Raw genomic sequence first — 27677 nt, forward strand, 5'->3', positions numbered from 1 at the left:
TTTATGAGCATTTTTGTGAGTGTGTTGAAAAAATATCAGTCATAAATAGCTCATTTTTATAGCATCCAGGACATCTCAAACTGTGTAACTTTTGTTTGAACTCGCATACACATTATGTGTAAGCACTGCAGGCCGAGTATAAATAAATCATCCTTGAGAACTACTGGCTATTTGAGAGTGATGTACTTACCACCAGTGCCTGGTTTGTACCTACCATTGACCCCAAACTGAATGGAATCGAATGACACATAGTTTATATTATAACAAAATTTTTCGAATACCTATTACAATTCGTAAAATATTAAATTTCAAACACTTTTTGCACTTCTAAATGCTTTATAGTCAACAGAATTTTATTTTCAAGTTCAATTGTTTTTTTATTATATTACTTCAATAACCTGGTACTAGAATAATCTCTTATTTTATTATAATGACGTAATAGTAAGTAACTGGAGTTATTTTCGACTATAAATATAAGAATTCTACATAAAAAAATCGTAGTCATGAATCAAACCCTTTTGAATAGTATTACGAAAAAAATAATTCTCAAGTGTCTGCCTCACGCCAGCAGACGATGATTTACCGCACAGTGTATAAAAATGCAGTAGCGCGAGACCTGGTGTTTGCGTAATATGACAATTTCCGCATTTATGCGGGAACAGGCGTCAGAGTGTTCGTATCTTTTCTTTATAAATGGCTGATAACTAGGGTAAATAAATAATTTCTGTCTGTTTTACCTTATACTATAACCAGAAAATAGCATTTAAAAATGTTAATCTATGATAAACAAAGAGAAATATTAAATCGCGAACTCCTAGGTATATTTAAATGACACCTTGTTCAAATTATTTTCCGAAACTATTAACTCGCGGATAATATACTAGCAGATAGACGAATGAATGCAATCTTCAAAAGCATTCCTTTTGTAAAATGTTTTGTAAATCCACTTTGATCAATATCACTTTTGAATATTCTATTTAACAGTTTACGCACCAAATAGTTTTTCAATCACTAAAAAACAATATAACATATTATATCGCGAACTCGTATCGTTACAAATACGTCAGTCAAATGTCTTCGGCGCACATGCACTATGAAGCGATAAGACACTATATACCCGGCAAATTTGAATTGGCCTGATGACTGATATTTTTTTATTCAAGACACGCTCCCGAAATATATTTATTTAAATTAGATAGAACAAAAGTTTAGGCTATCCATTGACAGATGTCAAGAGAAGGATGATTTCTGAATAAATTAAATATTCGAATTATTTCCGCCTGGCCGAAAGCAGTACTAGGCAAACGAAAATCGAAATGACTTTAGTCAGCTGACGCGCGGATGACTCGCGCGTATAGGCTGACTAAAGTCAGTTGCCGCATTAAAAAGGTTAAAAAATATCATTAGACATGGACTTATAAAACTTACTTCTGAAAAAATAGATGTCACTAAAAGTACAGAATTAAAATACAATCTGTAGCATACATTATATCCTACATGGTGCATTTAAGGGTTAATTAAATTCGGGTATGCTTAATAGCCCATTGCAATATAGCCTCCTTGAGGAAGTGTACTGCAAGTCAATCACCAACCTTCGATAGAAGACGACACCAAAATAAATAGGACATTTTTTCATCTTCAGTGCAATGTACAAAGGAAAACAGATTATTAATCATAAAGCAAATTAAACCAATGATTACACATTTAATTATATATTTGAATTGAAATATTTATTTGCCTATGTCACCTTTTTTGCTTCGACAACAGATAAGTGAATAAACTTAGTCAAAAGTAAATTAGTTACCAATCATGATGAGGTGTTGACAGGCACTACTCAAAGACACAACGATGTGACTCTCCATTACTTCTGCAGCTTCCTCCACAATGACTATTAAAAAAAAAAGAAGATTAGGTTATAAAAATCGGCAGTACATGGTCGTCACGTGTAAAACAAAAGCATTAACGATAAATTTTCTACCCCATTGAATTTCTCATAATATTACATTGGTATGCTAACTTCAATAGAAAGTTTAACGGATATAATAAAAGAACAATTTTAAAAAATACTACATACAACCATGGACATTGATGACATTTACAATAATTCCTTTTTAGGTTATTAACTCACCCGCCACTGTGGCGTCCTGTCGTAGACAAACACAGGGTACACAAAGTACAGGGGACGCTAATATAACATTACACATACGCAGCTTTGCCATACAAATTAAATATATTAGGTATACGATTTTTGCATTAAAAATTTATCATACAGTTGAAATATGCAATAAAATAAATATATATATGTTTTCCATTTTTTTCACAGATGCGTCATTTAAGAAATTCATTTAATTTAACTTTAGTCGCACACGTTTTATTCACCCATACACATATTTTTATCTGTAAAATCTCGCAGGCACGTGGAGCGCCATTGGATGCATAGTTTATATGTATGCCAGTGGGTCTATTCTATACAAAAAAAAGCTGCTTTCGTCCGTTAAAAATGCTAACTAGGGTATGTTTGTATCGAATTATTAGCACGTATTCGAACAATTACAATAAGTTGGTATTAATTGTTGCAATAAATGCTATATCTTAACGGCATGTCTCTTGGCTGTGCTAAAATTTAGAGCATGAGAGATAGAGAGAAAGAGACAGTTTTGACTGATTAAACTGCTAACTGATTGTTACATTTAAAATATTTCAATACAAAATGTATGTTATAAATACTATCACATTATCACGTTAGTGTGCCTTTTGTATAGAATAGACCAGCAGGTGTAGATTTTTTGGTACTGTTCGGTTAAAGCGGATACAGCGGAAAACGCATTTTGAAAATAGCCGATAAACTGGATTATTTGTTAGGTTAACCTAACCAAACCTAACCTAACCCAACCTAACCTAACCTAAACTAACCCAAACTAACAAATAATCCAGTTTATCGGCTATTTTCAAAATGCGTTTTCCGCTGTTACCGCTTTAACCGAACAGTACCGATTTTTTTTATTACAGTGGTACATGACATTCCAAACTAACATACAGGGTCTTAAATCATACTAAACTGTCATTCTTTCCATGAATAGAATTGTCTTCAGTAAACTTTGATATTGTTTTATTATATTGCAGTAATAACTTTACTGTATTTTGATAGATCAATGAAAATAAACATTATAAAATATGATTGAAATATATAAGGTTGTTAAAAAGTCACAATTTAAAAAAAATGAATACTATTCACCTAGAGTAGGTACGGTACATACATGATGGAATTTGAATTTGTAGTACTCCATTAGTATTTCGTAGTACTCCAATAGTATTTTGTAGTACACCTGATTCTCTTTTTGCACGGCTTTTTTTTTCCATGGTTTCGAAATAACACGGTTTAGAAAAAGTAAGGATTATTTTTTATTTATGTTGATTTTTTTGCTCTAACACGGTTTAAAAAAAACTAAAAAGAATAAAAATACGTATGTTGTATCTACATATTTATCAAAAAATTACATTGCAATGGACCGCACGCCACTGATGCATACATATGTTGTCACCGGATGCCGCCCAGATATACATACATACATACATGGCGCCACTAGTCAGTCACTTCGGGTTCGATATGAGAGACACGTCACGTGCTTCGGCGTCAGCGTCATTAAATATTTCCAGCGATGAGTGATTTTTCACCAGTGAAAAACAACAGTAAACGGGCACGTTTATTAGTAGCGACACTGAATGAATATATTTCTCTTTGCTAAATTTAAATCGAAAACTATGTATTTTTATGTAAGTATAAATATTTTTATGTATAAATTATAAATAAATTTGATTTATTTTTGAGTTCAAGAATTTCGAGTTGATTTTAAGTAATGGAACCTACCTATGTATCTACATTTTTGTGGGCACCTTATCTTTTTCTACAAGGTTATATTTTGCACGGTAGTCTTTGGCATGTATCCCCCGTGCAAAAAGAGGATCGGATGTACTCCAATAGTATTCCATTTATTATTGCAACCCGGTTTTCGCCTTTCGACATCTTCAGGCACTACACGTACTCGCCAATGGTAAATACATACATACTAACAACGAATACAGTTAATTCTCGCTAATAAATTAATAGAATAAAAGAAAGTAAAAACCTTATACATAAGTAAAAGATCAATGGGTCTATTCTACACACAAGGCAGATTCATTATCATCATCATCAGCCTAAATCTATCCACTGCTGAATGAAGGCCTCTTCAAGCTACTTCCACTGCTCTCGGTCCTGTGCGTTGCATTGCCACGTACTTCCGCAGAACTTTTATCATTTCATTGATCCAGCGGCCTCTAGACAAGGCTGATTAAGGTATTATAATTGTTACAATAAGTTAGCAGTCTAAGCAGTCAAAACTGTCTATCTCGCTCTAAAGTTAACACAGCAAAAATAGGTACAACTTATTGTAACAATTATAACTAATTTGCTAATAAATCGAGACAAATTCACCTTAGATAGCTGCCTGCCGTAGAGGCTGAAAAGCAGTCTTGTGTATAGAATAGACGCGCAAGTATGTATAAAGACAAATCATGAATATTTTAAATGTTTGTAAAAACCTGTCATGTATACAATAAATAGAATTAGAATATAATTTTTAATTATCCGATTGCGTATTTGGCATTACTTTGTGTAATTTTCGCAATAGGTAAAGTCTATATTATGATTATGACATTACATCTTCTACATAATTAAGTCTACAGATTGTTCAGACTAAGCTCCCAGAGATACACAAAATTCTGAATTTTTGTCCTTTACGGATCATGTGGGCCCTGCTGATTTTAGGAAGTGAACATGGACAAATAAATAGAAGATTAAGTAATTTCTATAAACAAGAAAATAATGTGTAAGGGTTAATAGGAAACAGCAGTACTTATTAAAAAAAAATTAAGTATACCTATACGCGAGCCCAAAGATCTCAAAAGCGATTGCAAACGGGCGGCTCCGGTTGTGGTGATGCCAATCACGGTAGCTTCTGCCAAAATTTCTTTATCTGCAGCCAGAATCAGTTCATCGTAGTTATTCTTGGATTGTTTGTAGTTATCCTGAAATTATTTTCAACTATTTTAGATCTACAACATATTCCTAACATAACCTAACTTATTCATAGTTATTTTAGTCTTTGCCTGCGGTAGACAACTTGCAAAGTATCCGCTGACATTGATTTCTTGTAAAAAAAAATGTTTAGAAACCTATAATATAAGAAAAGGCCAAAATTCACATCTGATCATAGAGCCAAATGAAAGAAATAAAAGTCTTTAAAAGGGTTGTTATTAAAGTTGTGATTATATTATGCTGCACGTTGCGTATAATCACTTGACATCACAGTAAGCTGCCGCTACGGGGAAAAAGTGTGTAATATCGTTTTTCTTGGTGTTTAAAATTTTATCAGACTGATGCTCCCATCCCGTAGCACATTTTGAACCTTTAAATGAACATTGTCGATTAGCAAAATCTGCCGATATCACCAAAACAATAATGAGGTCACCTCACGTTGTATTGCACTGCATCGACACTTGCATGACTCAATGAACAATTTCATCATTTTGTACATGCCTACACATTTTCGACTCATGTCAAAATCGCGTGTTTTTTGTTGTTGGCGGTTGGCACCATGTATTTTCTATAAGAATGTCATGTATTACCTATGGTCTGCAGGTTGGGTTCTGTTCAAAATGTTATCTATGGATGTAATATCGCAAGTAATTTTAACGTACACACTGTTAAAACTGTTAAAATTCATTGAAATTAGCATGAATAAAATAATAATTCCAAATACTGATGCATTAGAGTCGGCACTCTCCATCATAGAATTTACAGAGATGGAGATTGTTAAAAAAAACATTCTGCAAAATGAATCTGCGAATGCAACCATACACTAAATTTCTCACCGTGACAGTACGCGAGGTGCATCTCAATATAATCACAACTTAAGTCGTAAAACTGCATCGTCAGATTGCTTTTGTTTCTAAATGAATACAACTGGATATCTCAGTCATTAAAAGTGAAGAGATGCTTGCGGTGTACAGTCATGAGAAATGAAGAGATAAGAAAGCAGACCAGGCATCCTCTTATTGCATGGAAAATCAGATACATACTATGTTGAACCTGGCTCAGGTTGCATAAAAAGAGTCCATTATAAAATCAAATTTTCTAATACAAAATTGATATTGCTATGTATTACTATTTTTGCATTTATTTAATGGTACTATACACTATATTGTCACCAACTTACATAAGTTATATGTAAGTACTGAATACATTTTACAAGACAACATTTAGTAAATGTATAATTCCCATACTGACAAAGAAATAATCTGAGTGGAATTACCACATACATAATATATAAACAAAATATGGTTTTATTCAAAATTTTAAAAGAGGGTCAAAATGATTTCAATTTTATATGCTCGTTATAATTTATTCCCATAATGAGAAGATATAAGACATCATTATGATACAAATACCTTGTGTATAAAATTTACGGATTGTACACCACTAAAATACTCAAAAATGTTCATTTTCAATCAATATTTAAGTGACGTTGCTTATACGATCATCGCACTGCATTTGAAGGCACCGGAAATAAAAATGGCAACTTCTATTTTTGTAAAATCTCAGTGAGTCAACAAAAATATTCTAAAATGTTACATCTATACTAATAAAAAATTCTTCTTCTTTCGACCATGTCCGATCCTAATAGGACCATATGGGCCTCCACGAAGTGGAGGTTTGTATTAACACATTTTGTTTTTACGAGAAATGGATGTCAGCCACTTGCTAAAACCTATTAGGTCCATACTCTGACTCATACACAAATTGAAAAACAATATGTGTATTTGACAGACCTAGGATTCGAACCTGGGACACATGACGCTATTCGCTTCAGAGGAAAGAAATACAACATTTTACTAGAACAAAACTGCCATTTTTGTTTCTTGTTTTGTTGTTTATTTTCTGTTTCGTCATTTGTTCAATGCGACAACTGAATTAAAATAAATATATCATCATCAGCCTGAATCTATCCACTGCTGGATGAAGGCCTGTCCAAGCTGTCCACTTCAGCTGTCACTTCTCTCGGTCCTATGCGTTGTAAAACGAATATATAAGAGAAAAATAATTGTTACAAAATTAAAACGGTTTGATGAGCAGTTGCTTTACAACCCATTTACCCGCTATGCATTCATAGTACAAATAAAATCACTTCCATTTGAATGTATATAATATTCAATTTGGTTGAATACAATCATCGGAAACACCATCACCTATCGCTCAAGGAGAATTGACCATTGCAATATTTCAGCGAAAATATATACATAGTAAGATACACAAAATGTGAAATCGAGTGCAATGATCACATGGATCACTGCCATTTGAATGTATGCATTCAATTCAATTGCGATGAGTGCATAAGTAAAATCACCACTTTATAGCAAATCGCACCGAACCAATTACAGTACTCTCAGTAATCTGCCATCCCAAAAACCAGACAAGTGTCCAATTAGCGAAAGCGGCGGATTATAGTGCATACATACAAAATGTAGTAAGAATTAAAACAGATATTTCGTAAAAATAGTTTTTTTGAGAAATTTGTACTAGCAAATTACGGTTTTATTTATAATCAAAATCAAGTATTTACTAAATTATACAAATTTATAAACCAAGTTTATGAACTAAATATTAAACAGTAAATCACTTGACACAACCAGTTGTTCATTGAGACAGATATTCTTGAATGGCTTCGTATTCCTGGCATTCCCTATGAACAAAAGCTTCTGTTTGTGTGACCCGGTTGCATTGGAGCACAGCATAATTGTGATGTGCTCCTTGGGCACTCTCCTCCCTGGTACATTATTTTCTTCACGATGAACATATGTTTTACGAAGGAGAAGTTTCCAAAATAAACCTGTCTCATCTGCGTTGTATACTTGTACGTGGCGGACTACTGAATTTGCCAATCGAATACCGGCGAATTATAGAGCTTGATTTTGTGCTTTCAACTAGTAAAAATAAGTGCTGATTATAGTAGTTGTTGGATAATCGAGCGGCGGATTACTGAGAGTGTACTGTATGTTTAAAAAAATAAGTAAAAAATAAAATAAACAAAAGTAAATAATTACTGTTTAGCCTGTGATGGACGTAGTGGCGGAATGTACATCTCTAACCTTGTTTCACTCTGTGGACTGATCGAATTCAAAAAAAAGATTGGAATATGCCTACCATTTTGTTAACGAAGTCAGCATTGAGCGAAACCAAAACTGGATCGATCCACTGCCAATAAAGTGTCCACCGTTGGGCGATATCAAAACTTGACGGATTGTCAACATCCGTATTACAAAAGACGTAGTCTTCTGTCCGAGGTTTGTTCAACTGCATCTAAAATAATATATAATCTTTAAACTACAATGTATAACACCATAAGCCAGCGATTACCAAACTGGAGACGCAGAGTGTTGTAAAGGGAGGCGCGAAAAGTTTAACACAATTAATGTAACCACAGGTTTGCAGTTTGCAAATGCATATTTTATAAAACGGCCGCTAGTTATATACTACATAAAAAAACAGTCCTATAAAAGGTTGTTTGCAAACCACTCTGAAAATATGGAGACTAATTTTATAATACCTCACTTTTATACTATTGTGAAGCTCGCTGGGTATTTCGTGAAAAAATTAAATCATAGGGTCAAATTATTCAAAAGTCAAATTTGAGGCAAATTTGTTTGAGAGCGATAATTTTGTTGTTAAACTTGTCTATTTGGTTGTAATTTTAAAAAAAATTGAGTGAATAAATCAACGCAAGGACCACTAATGCATTCACTGATTTAAAAAGACAAAGTGAAGGCATTCATAAAAAATTGGAGCTATGGAAATCAAAATCACAAAAAAAATAATTTCGCCATGTTTCCACTTTAAAATGATTTCGGCGCCAGATATATTGAAGCAAAAATTTCGAGTTAATGGTTAGTTTGCTAATGCACTTTTCAAATTATTTTATTAATAGTAAAAAAGTCGCCTGCGGCGCTGCCTTGTTTCTGGGATGTTAAATATTTTAAATATGTGGTTGTGCGTTGCAATTTGATGTGATACCAAGGCCTGAACAAAAACGATGAATGAGTGCGAGTGAGAAAGTATTCGGCACCCTTATAATCTCTGCGACACGCGCTAGAGTAAGATAAAAGGTCTACATATGTGTGAGTTAGTTTCCAAAAGTATCGCCGGTAAATCGTGGTGAATCGCTTCACGTAGCCTCGATAACGTGCGAGCTCGTGTTGCTTGAATTGCTATTTTTGTGTTAAACATAAAGTCAGTGGTAAATATTTTTAGTTAATTAAGTAGAAAAGATGGTTCTGTGTGTTGTCTTAAAATGTGGTAGCCGTACTGATAAGCAAGAAGATGGTATTACGTATCGTAGGTAAGTTGATACATGTTCGTGATAATTTATTTGTATATTATTATATATTTTAATAACAGTGACCTAGTGTTTCTTTAAAATAACTTAAATTATGGATATCTCTATCTAATGGTTGCATTTTGAGCGCTTAAAAATACTATATAACGTAAAAAAATAGAAAATTATATTTTAATTCTGAGCGTCTAGTGCGAGCACTTTGGGCGAGCACTAGCGAAATGGTCTATGGTCTCGAACATTTGTAGACGAATGCGTTCGCTCGCTCACAAACCAAACGCAAGGCACGCGGCTTCATTTAGCAATGCAACGGGTGGCGTCTAGATGTATCTATAGTCTATGTGTGATACCTATATGATTGATATCCTTAAATGATAACCCCCATGTATAATTTAGGAAACACTACATTAAAGCAACACACTGCCCTTAACCTCAGAGATAGGTAGGTGGGCCCGCCAAAGATCCTGGCCTGGGGGCCCGCTTCAGGATGTGGGGCCCATGATAGAATCCATTTGTCAATGAACGATGATGAATCTGGATTGACTAGTATAGAAATTGATTGTGCTAATAAACAAGCACATTCATCGCATGAAAAACAAATTAATTTAAAAATGAATATAAAGTAGTAAAACCTTGTTTATTTTTATATTTTTTTTTTCATTTTTGTATTAGTACATTATTGAGTATTCAAAAAGATGTCTGTATTATTTAATGAAATAAAGGGGGGAGGCGCCAAGATTACATTTTTTTAAAGTAGCAAAGTTTGGAAACCACTGCCATAAGCCATGATAATCCTTACTGTTCAGAGTCAGCTATGTGAATCGCTGTCACAGGATTATATCACATTCAAATGTTATTAGTGTATTTTTTTAAACATCACATTCACATCTATATAATCAGTGGCATGTATCCTATTCCAAACAGGCATATCAGTAAACCACAAGTGCCAAACAAAAGCACCACACATCAATACGAATGATTAAATAAATCTATCCAAAATTTACAATTACAAAATATAAAAAATAAAGATTCATTCTAATTTTATTATATTAAAAAAAAAATGAAGATCTGTAAAATAGGTCATTCAAAATGGACACATCATAAGAAATAATGAATAAGGTCAGTTGAAATATACTAGTTAATCAAAAATACATACATACCTTTAAAAATGCCATTTCATTTTGCAAAATTGCAAGTCGCATAGTGGCATCTTCTCTGCCTTCAACCGTATTGGAATTCAATCTGTCTTTAATTTGTTGTATTTCGTCCCATAACGTTTGGATGCAGAAAAAGTCTACATTTGAAACATTGGGCACTTGGAATTCGTCGTCGTCGATGTCAAGTCGCCTGCGCCTGTCGTCCTCACTATCCGAATCACTGACCAAATCGTCATCAGATTCTTCCTCGTTCTTATTATATTGGGAACGGTCGAGCTTCGCCGCGGGGTTCCACTCATCCACCACCATATCGGACATCATGAGCCAGTTGACGAGAGAGGTCCTGCCATTTCCCGTATCAAACGGCTTCAGGAATTTTACTATATTGACATGGATCAGTTCGATGAATTCGGCCAAATTTAAAATTCCACTACGAGATTCAATCAAATTTATCCTCTGCCTTATTTTACCTATGTTCTCGGACAGCCTGAAAAAGTCCCCTTTGAATCTTTGACGTTTTTTCTGCTTCCGTAATGCTTGCAAGTTGTACTCTTTGAGGGCTTCATTCTTAGACTGTCCACCGATGCGCACAATCTTTTGTGTCGTATCCAAGAGGCCTTCCAAGAACTGATCCAAGGCATGGTTGGTGAAGCAGACGACCAGGATGGGAGTATTTCCGGCGGCACTATTTTCGATGAGACTCTTGGCCACTTTGAGACCGACATAAGTCTTCCCCGTGCCAGGTGGTCCTTGAATAGTAACAAACTCTCTGGTGAGAGCCATTTTATAAGCTTCATATTGAGTCTCATCGAGGCCCACCTTGTCTGCCGAAGGCCACGTGAAATCATGTAAAACAGAAACATCGCTGCCGTTACAAATCGTGTATCTGGTGTCTCTGTTTATATAATTCGGGTGATTTACAATGGGCTGAAATATTTTCAAACACATTAATTACTCTGAGAAAAATCCAACACAGTTGACCGGTTTTTCAATTGACCCGCTTATATATTTACGAATTCAATTCAGGATCTGAAATGTGTTTTAAGATTAGGAAAAGAATATGTATTTAAGGGGAGACATGCTCAGCGTAGGTCAAAATGCAGCTTTTATTGTATTTTCAAAGCATGATCCTGGACATTCCTTAAACGTTGTAGATAATCTATTTATATAATTTTGAAGCCTTATTATCCTTTATATTTATTTTATTGATGACTGCATAAAGTATTTTTATTACATAAAATAGTATTCTTTTGAACCTCTCGCTCTAATGTTTTAGAATATAGTCATATTTCAGTACATCCGTGTGCAGTGGTGTTAAGATTTTGTACATTTATTAATTTTTAAACGCATTTATAAAACCATTAGTATAATTTATATCGACATTATTGTAGTAAAATATTTACGATAAAAAATTATATTGATAATCTCTGTGATCCCAAATTTGACAAGAATTAGGCATTTTATTATTCAAAAAATGGGCAAGATTAACACATTTGAAGATAATTCTAAAGATACTAATTATAAGCTATGTCTTTGACCATTCAAGTGCGATAAACATCCTACGAATAATGATTGCTTTATAATAATTATTGACCTAAGAATAAGGTAGTGTTTTTTTGAAATACGCCATTTCTTTTAGCATTCCCTAGTGGTTAAGCTACAACATACGGCCATAGCCATAAATTGACATACTAAAACTAAAGTAGGGAGTAAGATCGTGTTAACGCGCGTGTTTGAACTTTTTAATTAAGTATTATAATACAGTCTTTCATTATTACATAAAAATAATTACTTACCTAATATTATTGAAAAAATTTAATCAAACACAATTTCAGTGACTTCCCATTCTGATGGATGAAAAATAAATATTAAACGTAATAATGAGTACTTACTTGAACAGAAACAATGTATCTTTCCATCGGAAAGACATCTGCAAGATTGGGTCTTTGCAGGGCCTTCAAGACGTAAAAATATGGCAAGAAGTAAACTTCACTTTCCACCATCAAATAAGAGATGTCAGATGATTCAGCCGATTCAAAAAACTCCTCCAATGCCACAGTCACCTGAAGAACAGAAGCCACATTTTTTTATATTATTTAATCCTTTCATGGCAAAAAATATTGACTTTAATTAGTATATAAGAGCGTAATGCAGAAACATTTGTCTTAACTAAAATTTCCTCAGTACAAAACACTATGCAGAAACATCGTCCTCAGCTAAGATCATGTTGTCTATGGTTCACCTCGTCTTATGCTTCAAATACACTCTATGACGATCGGTCATATATATGTAGAAAAACCCGTTTCTTATCAAATCAAATTTATTTATTTTACATATAATGAACATAACAAATTACAAATTCAAAATGTTCACGACATGACATAAAATAAGTGTTAATACATAATTTTTAGCTAACCGGCAACCGTTGAGTTTCCACTCTCGACACCCATTCTTTTATGAATGAGTGAAGTGGCCAGTTATCCGCCCTCAAAACAGTGTCCGTGACATCAGAAGAGATACCTACCTTGAAGGATGCGTAGTCCCCCCTTGATATAATTTTCACGACTGTGAAATCAGCGGTACGTTATGTACGGTACGGTATGTTGGCGTCCTGTGTCACAGGGTGTCACAGAGTGTAAATACGATGTCATAGCTCTCATACAATAATATGTATGTATAATATGTCGGAATGGCATAGATTTGATCATAGACACTAAAACGCTTTTAGCATATATGTGCCCAATCGTCATATAGTCTATTTGAACCCTTAAAGCTTCGTTCGTTTTTTCTATTGAAAATAATACCATATTTAAAAATTCTCTTTCCTATAGTTTAGGTAAATTATTTTATAATTGTTAAACGATGACAAAAATATGACAACTGCACTTTATAAATGCAATAACTATAAATACATATTAATATTTAATTATAATACTCTTATGTTTCCGTTATAAGTCATTATATGTGATTCTACAGGCACCGCAAGATATTTTTTTAACATGGTAACACTTTTGTTTCTTGCGCGGTACCAGGCGAGCATAAGTTGAAACGGGGAGCAAAAACGAATCAACACTGAATAGGCCTGTCTATCCATTGAAAAAGTATCGATACATGGAATGGGTATCGTATCGAAGGATCGTCCTTTAAGGAAAGGATGGCCCACACATCCTGAACTGGGCCCCCACTCCCCAGGCCAGGATTTTTAAGTTTACTTAGGGTTAAAAGCAATGTAACGCTCAATATCAGCGTTTTCAAAATGAATGCTGTATTTTGAAAACATTACAAGTCACTATTGTGTTTTAGTCAAAATAGTGAAAACAATCCTATAGGTATAAAAATAAATAGGTAGGTAGATGTAAAATATATTATTTTATAGCAAATGTTAACCGTTGTCTTTAAAAAAAACTACTAACATTTGTGTATTTAGGTAATATGAAGATTTTTGCAACATATGTCACTGTTTTTTAAAATGTGTCAAGCAAAGTTTTCGAAATACAGCATTCAAATGGTGTTCGAGGTAAAATTAAGGATATTCACTATATTTTTAGTGATTTTGTGTATTTTAAATCCATCCATATTAAAAGGTCTGCAGTCCCCATTCACTGCGGACCATTTAATTAATATTTAATTATCACATTTAAATAACATGCTAATTATATCTAATGGCCACCTGATGGGCAACGCACCAGTTGCGTTGGGCGCAGTGAGTGGGTCATTTTTATACGACCTGGATCGGTGTGTCAATTGTATTTACTATTGGTGAGTGTGTATAGTGCCCCAAGATGCCGAAAGGCGATACCCGTGTCGCAAAAAACGATTCAAATGGAATAGTACAAAACTTAAAACCATTAGAATTCATATCTATTTGAATTGCGGAGTTGTCAAGTATCGCGACATACGATAATAAAAAAATGCATCGTACTACTATTGTTAAAATGTTAAAATCGTTGAAATAAAATAGTGCGCAGGTAACTTTTTTAGTATTAGAGCGAATTTGTGATGTGTGTTTATCTCACTTATCTGATTGACCCCCAGGCTAGAGCCCTGTTAGCCCCCCCCGCCTTGTGGGGGCCTTGTTTGTAAATATCGTTGTCAAATTATGGTTGTTTGCGAAGGATTATTTATAATTTTATTATATAATATCCATCGTTATCGAAAGAAATTATCAATAGCAAAATATCGATGGATCTTTCATAAAGTATTGATACTTCAAAATATTGATATTTTTGTTACGGTCCTACACTCATGCGTAATACAGAAGGGGGCGTGTTCATAACAAAAGTAGTCTATGGTTAAGGATTCCTTAACTCTATACTCAGGATTGTCTATAGTTAAGTCATGCTTTTCAGTGACTTATCCTTAGGATCGAAATCTTAGATTCTGCATGCCGCTCTGAGATTTTATTATAAATTTATAAAATTCAGGTTAATGCTGTAAGTTTTCAGACATTCTCGTTTAGTGTAAAGAGACAATCACATTCGCGGACATGACGTCTATAGACGTCATATTTTTTGTGATATAATAACTGTGGAACAGAATACGACACAACGTTTATAGAAGTCGTATTTTGGATTAAAGCAATATGTTCCCTGCTACTTGTGTCACGGTGCGAACATATTTCCATCAGATAGTGTCATATCTTAAGACTTACCTCATTTCTATATATCTAAATCGAAAATTTCAAAAATAAAATTTTTAATATGTGTCATATCTCCAACATGTATTCGCTAACAAGTGTCCGCGAATGGCCCATAAAAATAAGAATTGGTAGGTAAGTGTGTTGTCGCGGCCGAGGTAGAATGGGGAGCTGTACACTCTTTATAGGAGCGGAAAGATTATGTGCAACGTGTATTGAGTCTGAGGAATTATCAGCCAGGCAAGGGAAGACCTGGGTAGCTAGAACTTACATGGCTGGACTGCGCCATGGGAGATTTAAGAATGTTCAGGTAAAGCAACTGGTAAGTGTCGGTGCTAGACCATCCAGGATGAAAAAAGTTTTTGTATGAAACTGCCTAAACCAAACATAATAGTTTAAGTTTAAGCAGTTTAGACTACTATCTATTATGGCTTCGTTTATCCAGGGTTCAATTGATTTTTAAAAACTAACCAGCGCAATCTGCAATTTGTATTCATTGTTCAATGAAAACAAATACGTATGACTGACAAAGTTTAGTGTGCACTATTTGTCGGATCGTAACAACCCACTTCCTTCCTTCGCCACTGAGCTAGGGGAGGCAGTGGATCGACCCCGGCTTCATGATAGACATTTATAACATGTTACATCTTACCTGGCCTTGTGCAAGGTTGTCCCTATCGTTGACAGTGGCAAAAAACATTGTTTGAAAATTGTCCTTGGTAAAACACAATAGCGATCCGAACATGAACCTTTTGGTGTTGGCCAAGTTTCTCTTTCGTTCTAATTGTTTCTTCCGAGCGTTTTCACTCCTTAGGCTCTCATCAAACGTAACAACCATTCCCATGCCTCCGCCCCGCAGTATGGTCAGACCGTCGAGACGCACTTTCTTGTACACCCTGTAACAGTTTTCATACTTAGTTAATAATGATTTTTCAAAGACTAGCCCATGAGGGGGGCCGCAAAATGTTTCAGTAGAACTAAAAATATTCATTTATCAATATTTTATATTTAAATTTATCAGATAAAAACACAATCATATTACGTGGACAGTTCAAAAAGAATTAATTGATCAATATCAGTGGGTCTATTCTATACTTATCGAACACTAAATTGATAAATAGTATCAAACTTAGGGTAGGTTTGTATCAAAATATTAGCACTTATTGTAACAATTACACGAAGCCAGTTTTTATTGTTGCAATAAGTGCGATATTTTAACAGCAGCAAGATAGGTGCTGTTAAAATATAGCACTTATTGCAACAATAAAAACCGGCTTCGTGTAATTGTTACAATAAGTGCTAATATTTTGATACAAACCTACCCTAAGTTTGATAATATTTTTCACTTTATCACTTTAGCGGTCGATAAGCATAGAATAGACCCGCAGATCAGATTTTGGATAAGATGACAACTAGAATCTATTGCAAAAGCAGCATCGGTAACCATAATTTCTTTTGCGATAACATACATATATATACTAAACATCATTTACGTCATTACTAATAATTGAAAATACACACAGGCCATGTCTTTCAATGGAGACTTTGGAAGATTCCCTACCTCGGAGTAATAATATAAAAAGAGTGGCTATTGTTCGACAAAATAAAGCCGTGTTTCTCACGTATAACGCACAGTAGAACCTCAATTTTATTATTATAAACTTAACTATGAAACGTTATACCATCATGTTGCTTCTCAGTATGGCTACCAAATTTAAACACAACATAGTTAAACATATTTTCTATTAAGTTAACTAAAAATAATTACAGCATAAATTTCAGCAACACATGTTCGCAGTTTTAAATGATTGCAATCATTCAAATCAATATTTACCGGCGACGTTTCCAAAAAATATTTAATTCAGCAGTAGAAATTCTATCTTACTCTCAACACATTTTGCAGAGATATAATTGTGCCGAATGCTTTCTCATTCGCACTTATGGTTCGTTTTTGTTCAGGCCTAGTTCCTTGGGAATTACCATTTCTAACATCGAACCCGATATTGATTTCTTGTGTAAAACATGGAACCACATCCCCCTCTCATTCTTTTTTTATAAGCGTCACATAAGTACAGCAATATATTATATATTATTAGTGATAAAATATTACATATATAATTAATGTCAAATCCGGCCTTTTATAACAGGGGGACCGGGATTATTTTTTTCAGAATTGGGGGCCTTATGTAAAAGTTTGGGATGCACTGCACAAGAGGACTTTCAGATTTTATTCATCCAACACTTATTGTTTTGTACTGCATCTTCTGATGATGAGATAATTTTGAATATAGTCTTAGAATATAGTCATATTTCAATACATAAATGTGCAGTGGTGTTAAGATTTTTTACATTTATTAATTTTTAAACGCATTTATAACATGTACCGTTTAAAAAAAAAAAAAATTGGTTTGGTACATGTTCAAACACGCACGTTAACAACATTTTAATCCCTACTTCAATTATAGTTTGTCAATTTATGGCTACGGCCGTATGTTGTAGCTTAACCACTGGGGAATGCCAAAAGAAATGGCGTATTTCAAAAAAACACTACCTTATTCTTAGGTCAATAATTATTATAAAGCAATCTTTATTCGTAGGATGTTTATCACACTTGAATGGTCAAAGACATAGCTTATAATTAGTATCTTTAGAATTATCTTCAAATGTGTTAATCTTGCCCATTTTTTGAATAATAAAATGCCTGATTCTTGTCAAATTTGGGATCACAGAGATTATCAATATAATTCTTTATCGTAAATATTTCACTATAATAATGTCGACATAAATTATACTGATGGTTTTATAAATGCATTTAAAAATTAATAAATGTAAAAAATCTTAACACCACTGCACATTTATGTACTGAAACATGACTATATTCTAAAACATTAGAGCGAGAGGTTTAAAAGAATACTATTTTATGTAATAAAAATACTTTATGCAGTCATCAAATGTTTAAAATAAATATAACGGATATTAAGGCTTCAAAATTATATAAATAGATTATGAGCACGTACGCCCTTAATATAATCTCTTACTTGATTTTTCTCAAGAATTCTATGATTCCACTGTACAAGGGCCTCGCATTTTAAACGTTTATTTAAATATTTGATAGCAATTTTATTGTTTTGTATTGTTTAATTATTTTCTTCATTTATTTTTCTTGTGGAACTTAAAATCAGTTAGGGTGCGAGGCCCCCCCAGAGCATGAGGTCCGATTGGGCCGAATCTTAAATATAATTGTTTTTTGTTTATAGATAAATACTGTGGGTCTCCCAAAGAAAGCCAAGGACAGTCCCCCGATATCTAACCATAGAAATGACACATAAAAATGATATCCATACCTTATGTTTTCAAACCGCTTCGCTGCAGGGTCTTCCAGGTAACTGACTATACCTTTGCGGAGAGGGTTGATGAAGTCTTCCCTCATCAAACGGAATTGAATGTCGAGGTAATGATCAACGTTTTCGTATGCCCCGTCGATTATATTAGCGCGCAGATAAGGGTTCTGTCTAACGGTGAGTTCTTCAATTGTGGGCATAATTTCTATTTCTCTGAAATCATCCGGGGGAGGAGCATCGGCTTTCTTTGAAAGGGTCCTCGCCTGTTCAACTTCTTCCTGAAATATAAATTATCAACGATAAGACAAATAATCAAATTCTTGGTATTAAACAAATGGGAAGAGTGATTTCAACCTTGTTTCATAAGTGAAAAGTAAATAACAAGGTTTGCTCCTAAGTAGACCACAAGTCACCCCACAAAGTAAAGCTATATCAAAAGCTATATCAAGCTATATCAACTTTAATGAAGAATTGTTGTTGATCTCCCCTAATTTCATAGACGGCAACTAGATCTAAGCGACCATGTGGTGTTTTGTTATATTAATCAATAAATAAATTAGTAACAATCAGTGGCATTTTGCTCTATTGGTGGGATTGTTCGAATCTCACCAATTGAATGCAATCAATTTAAAAAAAAGTATATGTATGCATCCAGGCTATGGGTGTTTAAAAATGTTCTCTCCTCATCTCCTTCAGAGCTTGCAACAGTGAGGCCCTTTTTAAATAATCTCAGTCGACCATTATTTTACCTTTAACTAAAAAAACTAAACATGCAATGGCCGGAATAGCGTAATGGGCAGTGTACGTACTTGGTAATCGATAATTTTCATATACATGCATAAAAATGTTTCACTTTAAAAAGTCTTACCCGTTTTAAATTCACTTTTTCTTGGCATACGAACATTTTTTCCTTGCATCTATTCAGTTTATCATGGATTTCAGGTGATATTTGGTCGGCCAATCTTTGAATGGTGAAGACCATCATGTCAACAAATTTGACGAGGCAATCGACCGCCTTGCTGGGAAGTAGGTCAATGATACCATTGCATAGCTGAAAAACGTTGATCCAGAAACCGCTCAAGTTCTCCCATAAAAGTTTGTTTCTCAATCTCGACTGATGAGTCTCATATGGCAGATTCGTGATATACTTCTCCAATGTAGTTATGAAGTTTGAATTGCACACATCCATCAGGATGCTGAGTTTGCTTTCGTCGAAAGCGGTGGAGCAGACAGCGGAGAGGCACTTCATTGCCAAAATAATAATGTCCGGTTTCAGATCATCGTTGAGCATGGCGTTAAAATTACGGGTTTCATTATTGAAATGTAAAAGCATTGTTGTGGGATCCATCTCAGATATTTCAAGTAATTTTTTAAAACCAAACCCGGGTTTCCACTCGCGTTGGGGCATATCCGTCCTACCATGCCTTGTATCATTTCCAACTGGATTGTTTTGACCACTGTTATGACGCGGTGTCCGAGGTTGTGATTGATTACCGCCGTATTCTGGAGCTCTCCCATTGAAGAAAGGTCCATTCCCTCTGGCTTGATTTGAAGTGTTGTTCCGTCTTTCATGACTGGTACTTCCGATATTTCCACCATTTTGGTTATTTGATCTTTGAGGTCTACCTCTTCTAGTATTTACGGCACCGGCAGAATTAGAAGCAGCATAGCCGAATTGTGAGTTGACATTCTGATTAGGCGATCTGTTGAATCTTCCTCCCCTTCTAGGATGACCACCGGCATGCGAGTTACGACCAAAGTTTGGTGCATTACCCTGCCTAATCTCGGCTACACCGTTAGTCCAGGCTATTCTCCCACGGTCTGAAAAAAAGAAACACATAAATAACAAATATTTTTTTTAAGCCATCCATTCTTGGTGAACAGCCATTAAAATAAATAAAAAAAACTGTATTATTTCATTGACATCATTTAAAAATATTCCGAATCTGTTTCATCTACTCAGAACAATGTCAACTGATCATCAATGTTCATTTATGTAAGGGATTGTCCATACATGATATCACATGTCTTGCAGTATTTTTTGACCCTCAACCCCAAAAAAATTAACCACATTTTTTTAACCCACAAAATTATTGATATGAAATGCTGTACATATAATAATTGCCACTCAGATTACAAAAATAGAAAAAAAAATAAAAAAATGCACAAACTGGAGAATTTTTTTAAAACTTGTACCAGTGCACCTAATATGCCCTTTCCTGTTATATAAAAGATACTCTTAAAAAAAATGTTATAAAACAGTTGATTAAGCCTCAATTACATTGAGCTTCTTTACGAGCTGTTTATTGGCGAATTTACAATCTGCCTGTAAAGACGCCCAGTGTAATCATCGAATAAGCTAATAACGTCACCGTTTTAGCAAAACCATCTATGTGCACTTTCTCAAATTGTGCAGGAGAAGGATAAAACTGAATAAAAAAATAATGTTACATTTTAACATTAAAATTATGAAAAATGCTTTATTATAATCAGAAAATGGTCTAAGATTATTATTTTGTTTACAAAAATCTTTTATTTTTAATACAAAAATAATAAAAATACAGTTTGTGATGTCACATAAGTTGTTTTGACCGTTTTGTAAATACACATAGTTTAATTTATTCATCAAAATGTGAATAATAATAAATTCATGAAAAACTGTTACATAAATAATAGTTGAAATATACATAGTGCGTTAGTGATAAATTGCAATATCATTTTATTAATTATAAATGCAATAGTGAGATGATATTATATTTATAAGTTCGTTTACTTTCTATTAGCAGGTTTAAATGTTAGGTTATCGTAGAAATAGTGGTGATCTTTCTATATTACACTTTTTAATTCCTGAAGATGTATGTATTTAGACTGCGATATTGGCAATGATTCATTATATAATATATTACAAAGGCAGTCAAACGTTTGCACTGATAAAGATGAGTTTGTAAAAGATTGTTCCATCTGGTAGATACTGTAACATTTTAATATCATATACAACAGGATCTCCAATTCGTTTTCCTGGTCTGATTGAACTTAATCCAGATTTAATCTTATCCATAATTCTTAAAAATTAAAAATCAATGACATTAATTTTATAAGGTTGTGTTGGTCTTGCTAGCCCCATACGTGCTATATAACCAGATGGTGAATATATTGGAGGCTTAAAATACTTTTCTTAGGTGGCATGTGCACTATCGGCATCTATCATGGTGTGGCCTTTTTCCAGAAAAAGCTGTTGAATCTCGATGTTTTTTCTCTCTAAAGATATAACTTAGAGCAGTAGCGAATAATTTATTTCGGTTTTGATATCCACACCCATCCGATATTAGAATTATTTCATTGTATTGTCCTGCTTTCGATGAGATGAGACAAATTCATTAGAAGATACATTATGAAGAATATTGTATATTGTGAAATTGTGTAGTTGCAGCTTTTGTTTATAATACATTTGTGCCTGTGTTTTGGACATAGCAGCACATTTTGGAGATCCATTGTGATTACTAACCGTCCACGTTCTGGTACTCTCCTTCATTTCATTTTTGGTCTTTTTTTTAATAATGTGGCTATTGTATTCCATTTCTGAAACATTCTTCATTTTATAACTACAGCAGATGGCAGTGATGGCACACTAATCTTTACGTGGTTGGTGGATACTGATTTTTTGGTGGTAAATATACTGGAGTATATTCTGCTGCTTTATGACCATTTTCCAGAGACCATTTTTTATATTCATCATGCATTTGTATTTTGGATCGGAAACACGATTCCACATACACCCTGGAGGTATTTTCTCTGCAATAATGGCTGGGAACTTTGGAATTAGATCCAACCATAATGTAACATTTTTCCACAAATCTCTCCGTTTTGATTTTTGGTTGCACTACCAATTATTTATCTTCAGTCAGATTCTTATTACCTGTCATTGTTGTTTTCAATTGGCCACTGTCATCGAGACGTTTGTAGTTGTTTATCCAACTTTTAAATTAATTCTCGCCTATACCCTATTGACCATGTAGGCATCTTCCAGAAATTATTGAATATTTCCTGTCTCTCTTTTTGAGGAAGCATCTTTCAAACCGTCGTGCAAGACCATAATGCATAGCATATAACATAGAAACAAACTATTTGTAGCCAAACTGTAAAAAAACATTACACTCTCGATATCAAAATACCATCTATATGTTACTATAATATACACATAGTTGTTTTTGTGAACCGTGGTTTTTGAACCTTACACATAGCTGTTTTTTATTTTTTGAAATAACTTCGGAGCGAGTTTACCCAACACATAGATCATTTTACTGGCCTATAGAGAAAAAAATAAGGAATGACTTGGTATTTAAAAGTCATTTTTGATAAAAGTGACACATAGATGGTTTTGCTAAAACGGTGACGATAAGCAGGTTGTAAACACTCTACCTAGAAAAGTTGAAAGCCGGTCAACTTCACACTACACGCCGGCGTGTGGGCCTACTGCGTCTGCGCAGTAGAGCGCAGTACCAACCTCTCGGTAAAAAAACGAACTACGTTCCGTCAAAATAATCGCTGGCTTGTGGCTTTTCAGCGAATAGAAAGTTTTGTGTGTAATCATCAAATCGCAGTAGCTGAATCGCCCGCTTTTAAATTCGCCAATAAACAGCTCGTAAAGAAGCTCAATGTAATTGAGGCTTTAAACATCTTTGTCAAAGATCATTGTCTAATACCAGCCCAAGAGTGGCTGAGGGTGCAAAGATATCGGAAAAGGCCACACATGTCGGAAGCCAAACGAAAACTAGTTGAAAATTAGAAATTCGCCACACCCAACTTCACCGTCATAGTCGGCTACTAGCGGAAAAACCGATATCACCCTACAGCGTGAGATTATGAGTATCGACACACCTGCAACAAGTTCTGACATCAAAATTAAAAAAAAAACCAAACAAGATAAACGTATAATCTATGACATCCATGGCTTTAATTTACTATGCAGTCCCAGACATAGTTACATATTTAAAAGTTTGCAGCGCAGCACGCCTATGCTCCGGTGTTTTTTTTTTAAATACAGTAAATATAATATAATAATATGATAATCATCAAATTGATATGACGTGATCAAGATAGAGGATCAAACATGTTTGATAAATTCCAGTTCTGTTTAAAATTATCTTTCTTCTGTCATGTTTGAAGTGAATTTTCTCAGAAAATGGATAACGTTCTCTATGATATTTAAACATGCATATTATGAAATCAATCACCAGAAATCATTTTATAAAAGATGCTGATCTATTGATACCAAAATTAATACAAAACTTATTTTTTTGGAACAATCATTGAGTGGGAATCCTAAGTTCGGAGTTTATAGTTAGTCATCCAAATATGGATACAATGCAATGTATCGAAATAAATAGTGCACACTAAACTATATGTCACACGTATTTGTTTTCATTGAACTAAGAGGAGCATGCATAGAACATCAAACTACATTCAAACTAATTAATGCAAATTTGCATGTATGAACGTAGATCGTGTCTAACTAACCAACACCATCTGTAAATAATTATAGTCCGAGTTCAATAAAAACAAAAAAGGTATAACTGACAAAGTTTAGTGTGCATTATTTGCGTTGGATCTTAACAGCCTCCCTCCACCCTTCGCCACTGACGCACACGCATGTACACCTGTGCAAAATAATTGCACATGCATCCTTTCAAGTACTTATGCAGTTACGTTGTAGCCCACTTTAGAGATAATATTTTTACTACACAAGTTACAATATATGACCCGCAGAAAAGATGACAACCTGGAAAAATCATGATGTTGGGTCAGTTCGGAGATCGAACGGGTTGAGGAAGAGTACCCTAAAAATGGAACAGAAGACCAAATCAAGAATGCCACAGGTTTCACATTGAAAAGACCATTGCGCTAAATGCCAAGCGGGGTGGAGCAAAACTGTAGAGATGGCTGTCAGACGGAACAAATCATCGGGGTCACGATTCTCAGTCATGACGTTCCGAAGAAAAGAAGTTAACGACCCCATAACATAATCCCGAGAAGTGGCATGAATACAAACCACTATCGTTTTTGTAATAATGTAATAAATTGTGATTTTGATAGGTTAATGGTGTCATTGATGACCGCATGACCTTTTATAACTTTCTTTTTAGACCAAACAAAACCAAAACCTAACCTAACCTAATCTACCCCAACCTCATCTGACCTAAACCAACCATAGCGTGTGATAATGATGCATCGAAATGTATGAAAATATCAAACTTTAAATTAACAATTATTGGATCGAAAGCATCGTCGCCGACAGAAAAAGGGATTTAATATACCTACCTAATCGTCTATATGGGAAACTGTTTCTGCCAAAAAAAATATATCTAAACGACACTATCAAAATTTAACATACTGAAAAACAATCCAAAACCTTACGTATCCTACTTATTTTTAGGTTACAGTGGGTTGTTAGGTTTTGGTTTCAAAAGACCTTGATCATAAAAACCATAATTCGTCTCTGTTCTGGCAGAGCACACTAACTGGAGAATACTAGTTTTGACTAATTTGACTTTGAAGTTGTTAAAATGTTTGAAATGGTCTATCATGTGAGTTTATTAAGTAATCGAAAAAAGGATGACTTTAAAATAAAGACTGTTTATTTATTAAGAAGGTTTCCAGACGGTAAAGTTTGAAATAAGGAACATTTTGGTATAACTAACTCAATATGTAATTTTTTCGAATTAGTGTCTTCTGCCAGAACAATGACGATATTATGGAATAACGTTTTTGTTTTTACCAAAACCATTCCCGAAATAACGGAATGAAGTAGATATTACAGGATTCAAAACATCGAGTCGGAAATGACGAAATCCGTAATCGTATTAGGTAGTTGGTTGTAGTTGTAGAAATAGTAATGTCAAATTTGACACAAGTTATTTTCGCACCCAATGACAACAGATTGCGTCATTTCTGCCAGATACAATTAAGCATGCTACTGACATAGGTACTATGAATACAACAAAATAAAAATTGAGTGTATAGGTATGTAATGAAATAGGTACGTACCATCGTAATAATCCTCTTCCAAGATCATTTCATGTGGGTAGGTACCACCTTTATCCTTATCTATGTGATGGTACCATCAACTGTGCACAAAAAGAAAACATTATGAAATATTTTTCAACTATTTGCTGGCAACCTGACACCTATCCTTGTGTGCATGTGTGGGTAAAAATAAATTAAAAATAGTGCATGCATATTATAGAAACTTCTCGACTTCTCACTTACAATAAATATGGTTACGTAGGTACATGCCCTGACGAGAGTTTAATAACTTTTACCAATTGTATTTTTTTAAATCAAATAATAGATGATATTAAACAATAAGTTTATAATACTAAATAATAAATGCAAATATTGTTAGCGATGTATTTATGTCGACGATTTAAACAAGTGAAAAGAATGATTCACCTGTATTGTTTATAAAAAAAAAAACTTTTTCACAGGAGCGCACGTCCTTCCCGAACCGAAATTTGTTACGATTTGTTCTGGAAAATACAATTCGGTTCACTTTATAACGCGAGATTAGCAAAATAAGGACGTAAAAAAACACCGCAACTCGACAACGGGGAGTTCCGTTCGTACAAAAGTTCGCCTGCAATGTAGCTGTTCTCGCTAGGTTACACCGACGCTGCACACTACTACCACTGCACTGCAAAAGTCAACGAATCGAAGTCGAGCCGGTTGAGCGAATGACCGTCTAACTACCCTGTCTGCGATAAAATACAGCGCTTTAAGTACTAGAAGAAATCGAAGTCTTATCTTTACTTACTTCACAAAGTATATTTAGGGTACCGTCAGCGCGAGTTTCCGAGAATAATGATAAAAATGGCCACTCTATAAACACACACACAAACAAATCTCGAGCAATCGAAATTGAAAACGTGAATCAGCTGATCAACACTGCCGCATCAGAAGCCGTCAGAAGCAGCAGTGTTGCCAAGTCAAAATTTTTAATTTCAGTAGAATGTGTAAAAAAAATTCAGTAGATTCGACAAAATATCAGTAGATTTCTGTTTTAGGAAAAAAATTTCGCCGCGGGCCGCAGGTTCCCAATTTTTCATAGTCGGCTTGTTTTTTTTAGGAAAAATATTTCGTCGCGGGCCGCAGGTTCCCAGATTTTCATAGTCGGCTTGTTTTTTTTAGGAAAAATATTTCGTCGCGGGCCGCAGGTTCCCAGATTTTCATAGTTGGCTTGTTTTTTTTAGGAAAAATATTTCGCCGCGGGCCGCAGGTTCCCTATTTTTCATGGTCGGCTCGTTTTTTTAGGAGAAATTTCGAAGTTCCCAAGTTTTCAAAGATGGCTAATTTTTTTCCCGGCTGGTGGGAATTTTGTGAAATGGAGAAATATCAGTAGATTTCAGAAAATATCAGTAGATTCAGTATATTGCCAAAAATATCAGTAGATCTACTGAAATTTCAGTAGACATGGCAACGCTGAGAAGCAGAATGACTTAACTTCTAAGTGTTGCCACTTTTTTCCAACACCAACAGCTGCGAACTTTTACGGCAAACATTTTTGAACTAAAAATGACCGGATGATGAATGATGAAATGATGAAATGAAAAATGATCCGTCCGCCTAAGAGGGACAAAATGTTGAAAGGTTGAAAATGTCCCTCTGAGGCGGACGAAACTGGTCCTAATTTATTGAAGTGGAATAAGTACTACAAAAAAATGCGTTTTATTAAATTAAACGCAATGACATTATTAAACGACAATAAAAATGACTATTCTAACATATCCCTCAACTCCAAAATAAATGATAAATATGATATTATGTCGTATTCAGGGAGTTAATTATCCTGGGATAATATTCTTTGAGATGTGATATTTTTTAACACAGCCGCCCATGAGCGCGTTAACCGCAAGCTGTCAATGTTGAGTAAAACAATTATTACTTGACTCTATGCATCCGATTATAATGTCCAATTAGATAAAATAAAATTCAATTAGGGATTGTAATCAGATGCATTTGAAATCGAGTAGGACGCAATGCTATGTTAACAATAATTATTGTAGATAACCGATTTGTTTATGGAATCGCTCCGGTATACGTGTTATTTTGCAGCAATAAA

At 34.3% G+C, this 27677-nt stretch overlaps 1 protein-coding gene across 3 annotated transcripts in view; it reads right to left on the bottom strand.

Moving 5' to 3' along the window:
• Nucleotides 1-26512, bottom strand: part of LOC147066483 (NFX1-type zinc finger-containing protein 1-like) — a 68046-nt gene extending 41534 nt beyond the window's left edge. For 2 of the 3 annotated variants that reach the window (XM_085955439.1, XM_085955441.1), the window contains exons 1-10: nucleotides 26373-26512; nucleotides 25607-25686; nucleotides 19431-20383; nucleotides 18566-18840; nucleotides 15874-16117; nucleotides 12478-12648; nucleotides 10589-11512; nucleotides 8243-8398; nucleotides 4920-5067; nucleotides 1805-1888 (exon numbers count right to left, since the gene is read on the bottom strand). In XM_085955439.1, coding sequence (XP_085811565.1) covers nucleotides 1805-1888; nucleotides 4920-5067; nucleotides 8243-8398; nucleotides 10589-11512; nucleotides 12478-12648; nucleotides 15874-16117; nucleotides 18566-18840; nucleotides 19431-20383; nucleotides 25607-25634 — 2983 coding nt within the window. In that variant the 5' untranslated portion in view covers nucleotides 25635-25686; nucleotides 26373-26512. Of the gene's footprint in view, nucleotides 1-1804; nucleotides 1889-4919; nucleotides 5068-8242; nucleotides 8399-10588; nucleotides 11513-12477; nucleotides 12649-15873; nucleotides 16118-18565; nucleotides 18841-19430; nucleotides 20384-25606; nucleotides 25687-26011; nucleotides 26255-26372 lie in introns of those variants that run through there. The other variant, XM_085955440.1, reaches the window with a different exon arrangement.
• Between the last annotated feature and the right edge of the window lie 1165 nt (nucleotides 26513-27677).

The sequence above is a fragment of the Rhyacophila brunnea genome, unplaced genomic scaffold, assembly GCF_057557595.1.
Source record: "Rhyacophila brunnea isolate RB1 unplaced genomic scaffold, BYU_Rbru_1.0 scaffold_5, whole genome shotgun sequence".
In the NCBI taxonomy this organism is placed as follows: Eukaryota; Metazoa; Arthropoda; class Insecta; order Trichoptera; family Rhyacophilidae; genus Rhyacophila; species Rhyacophila brunnea.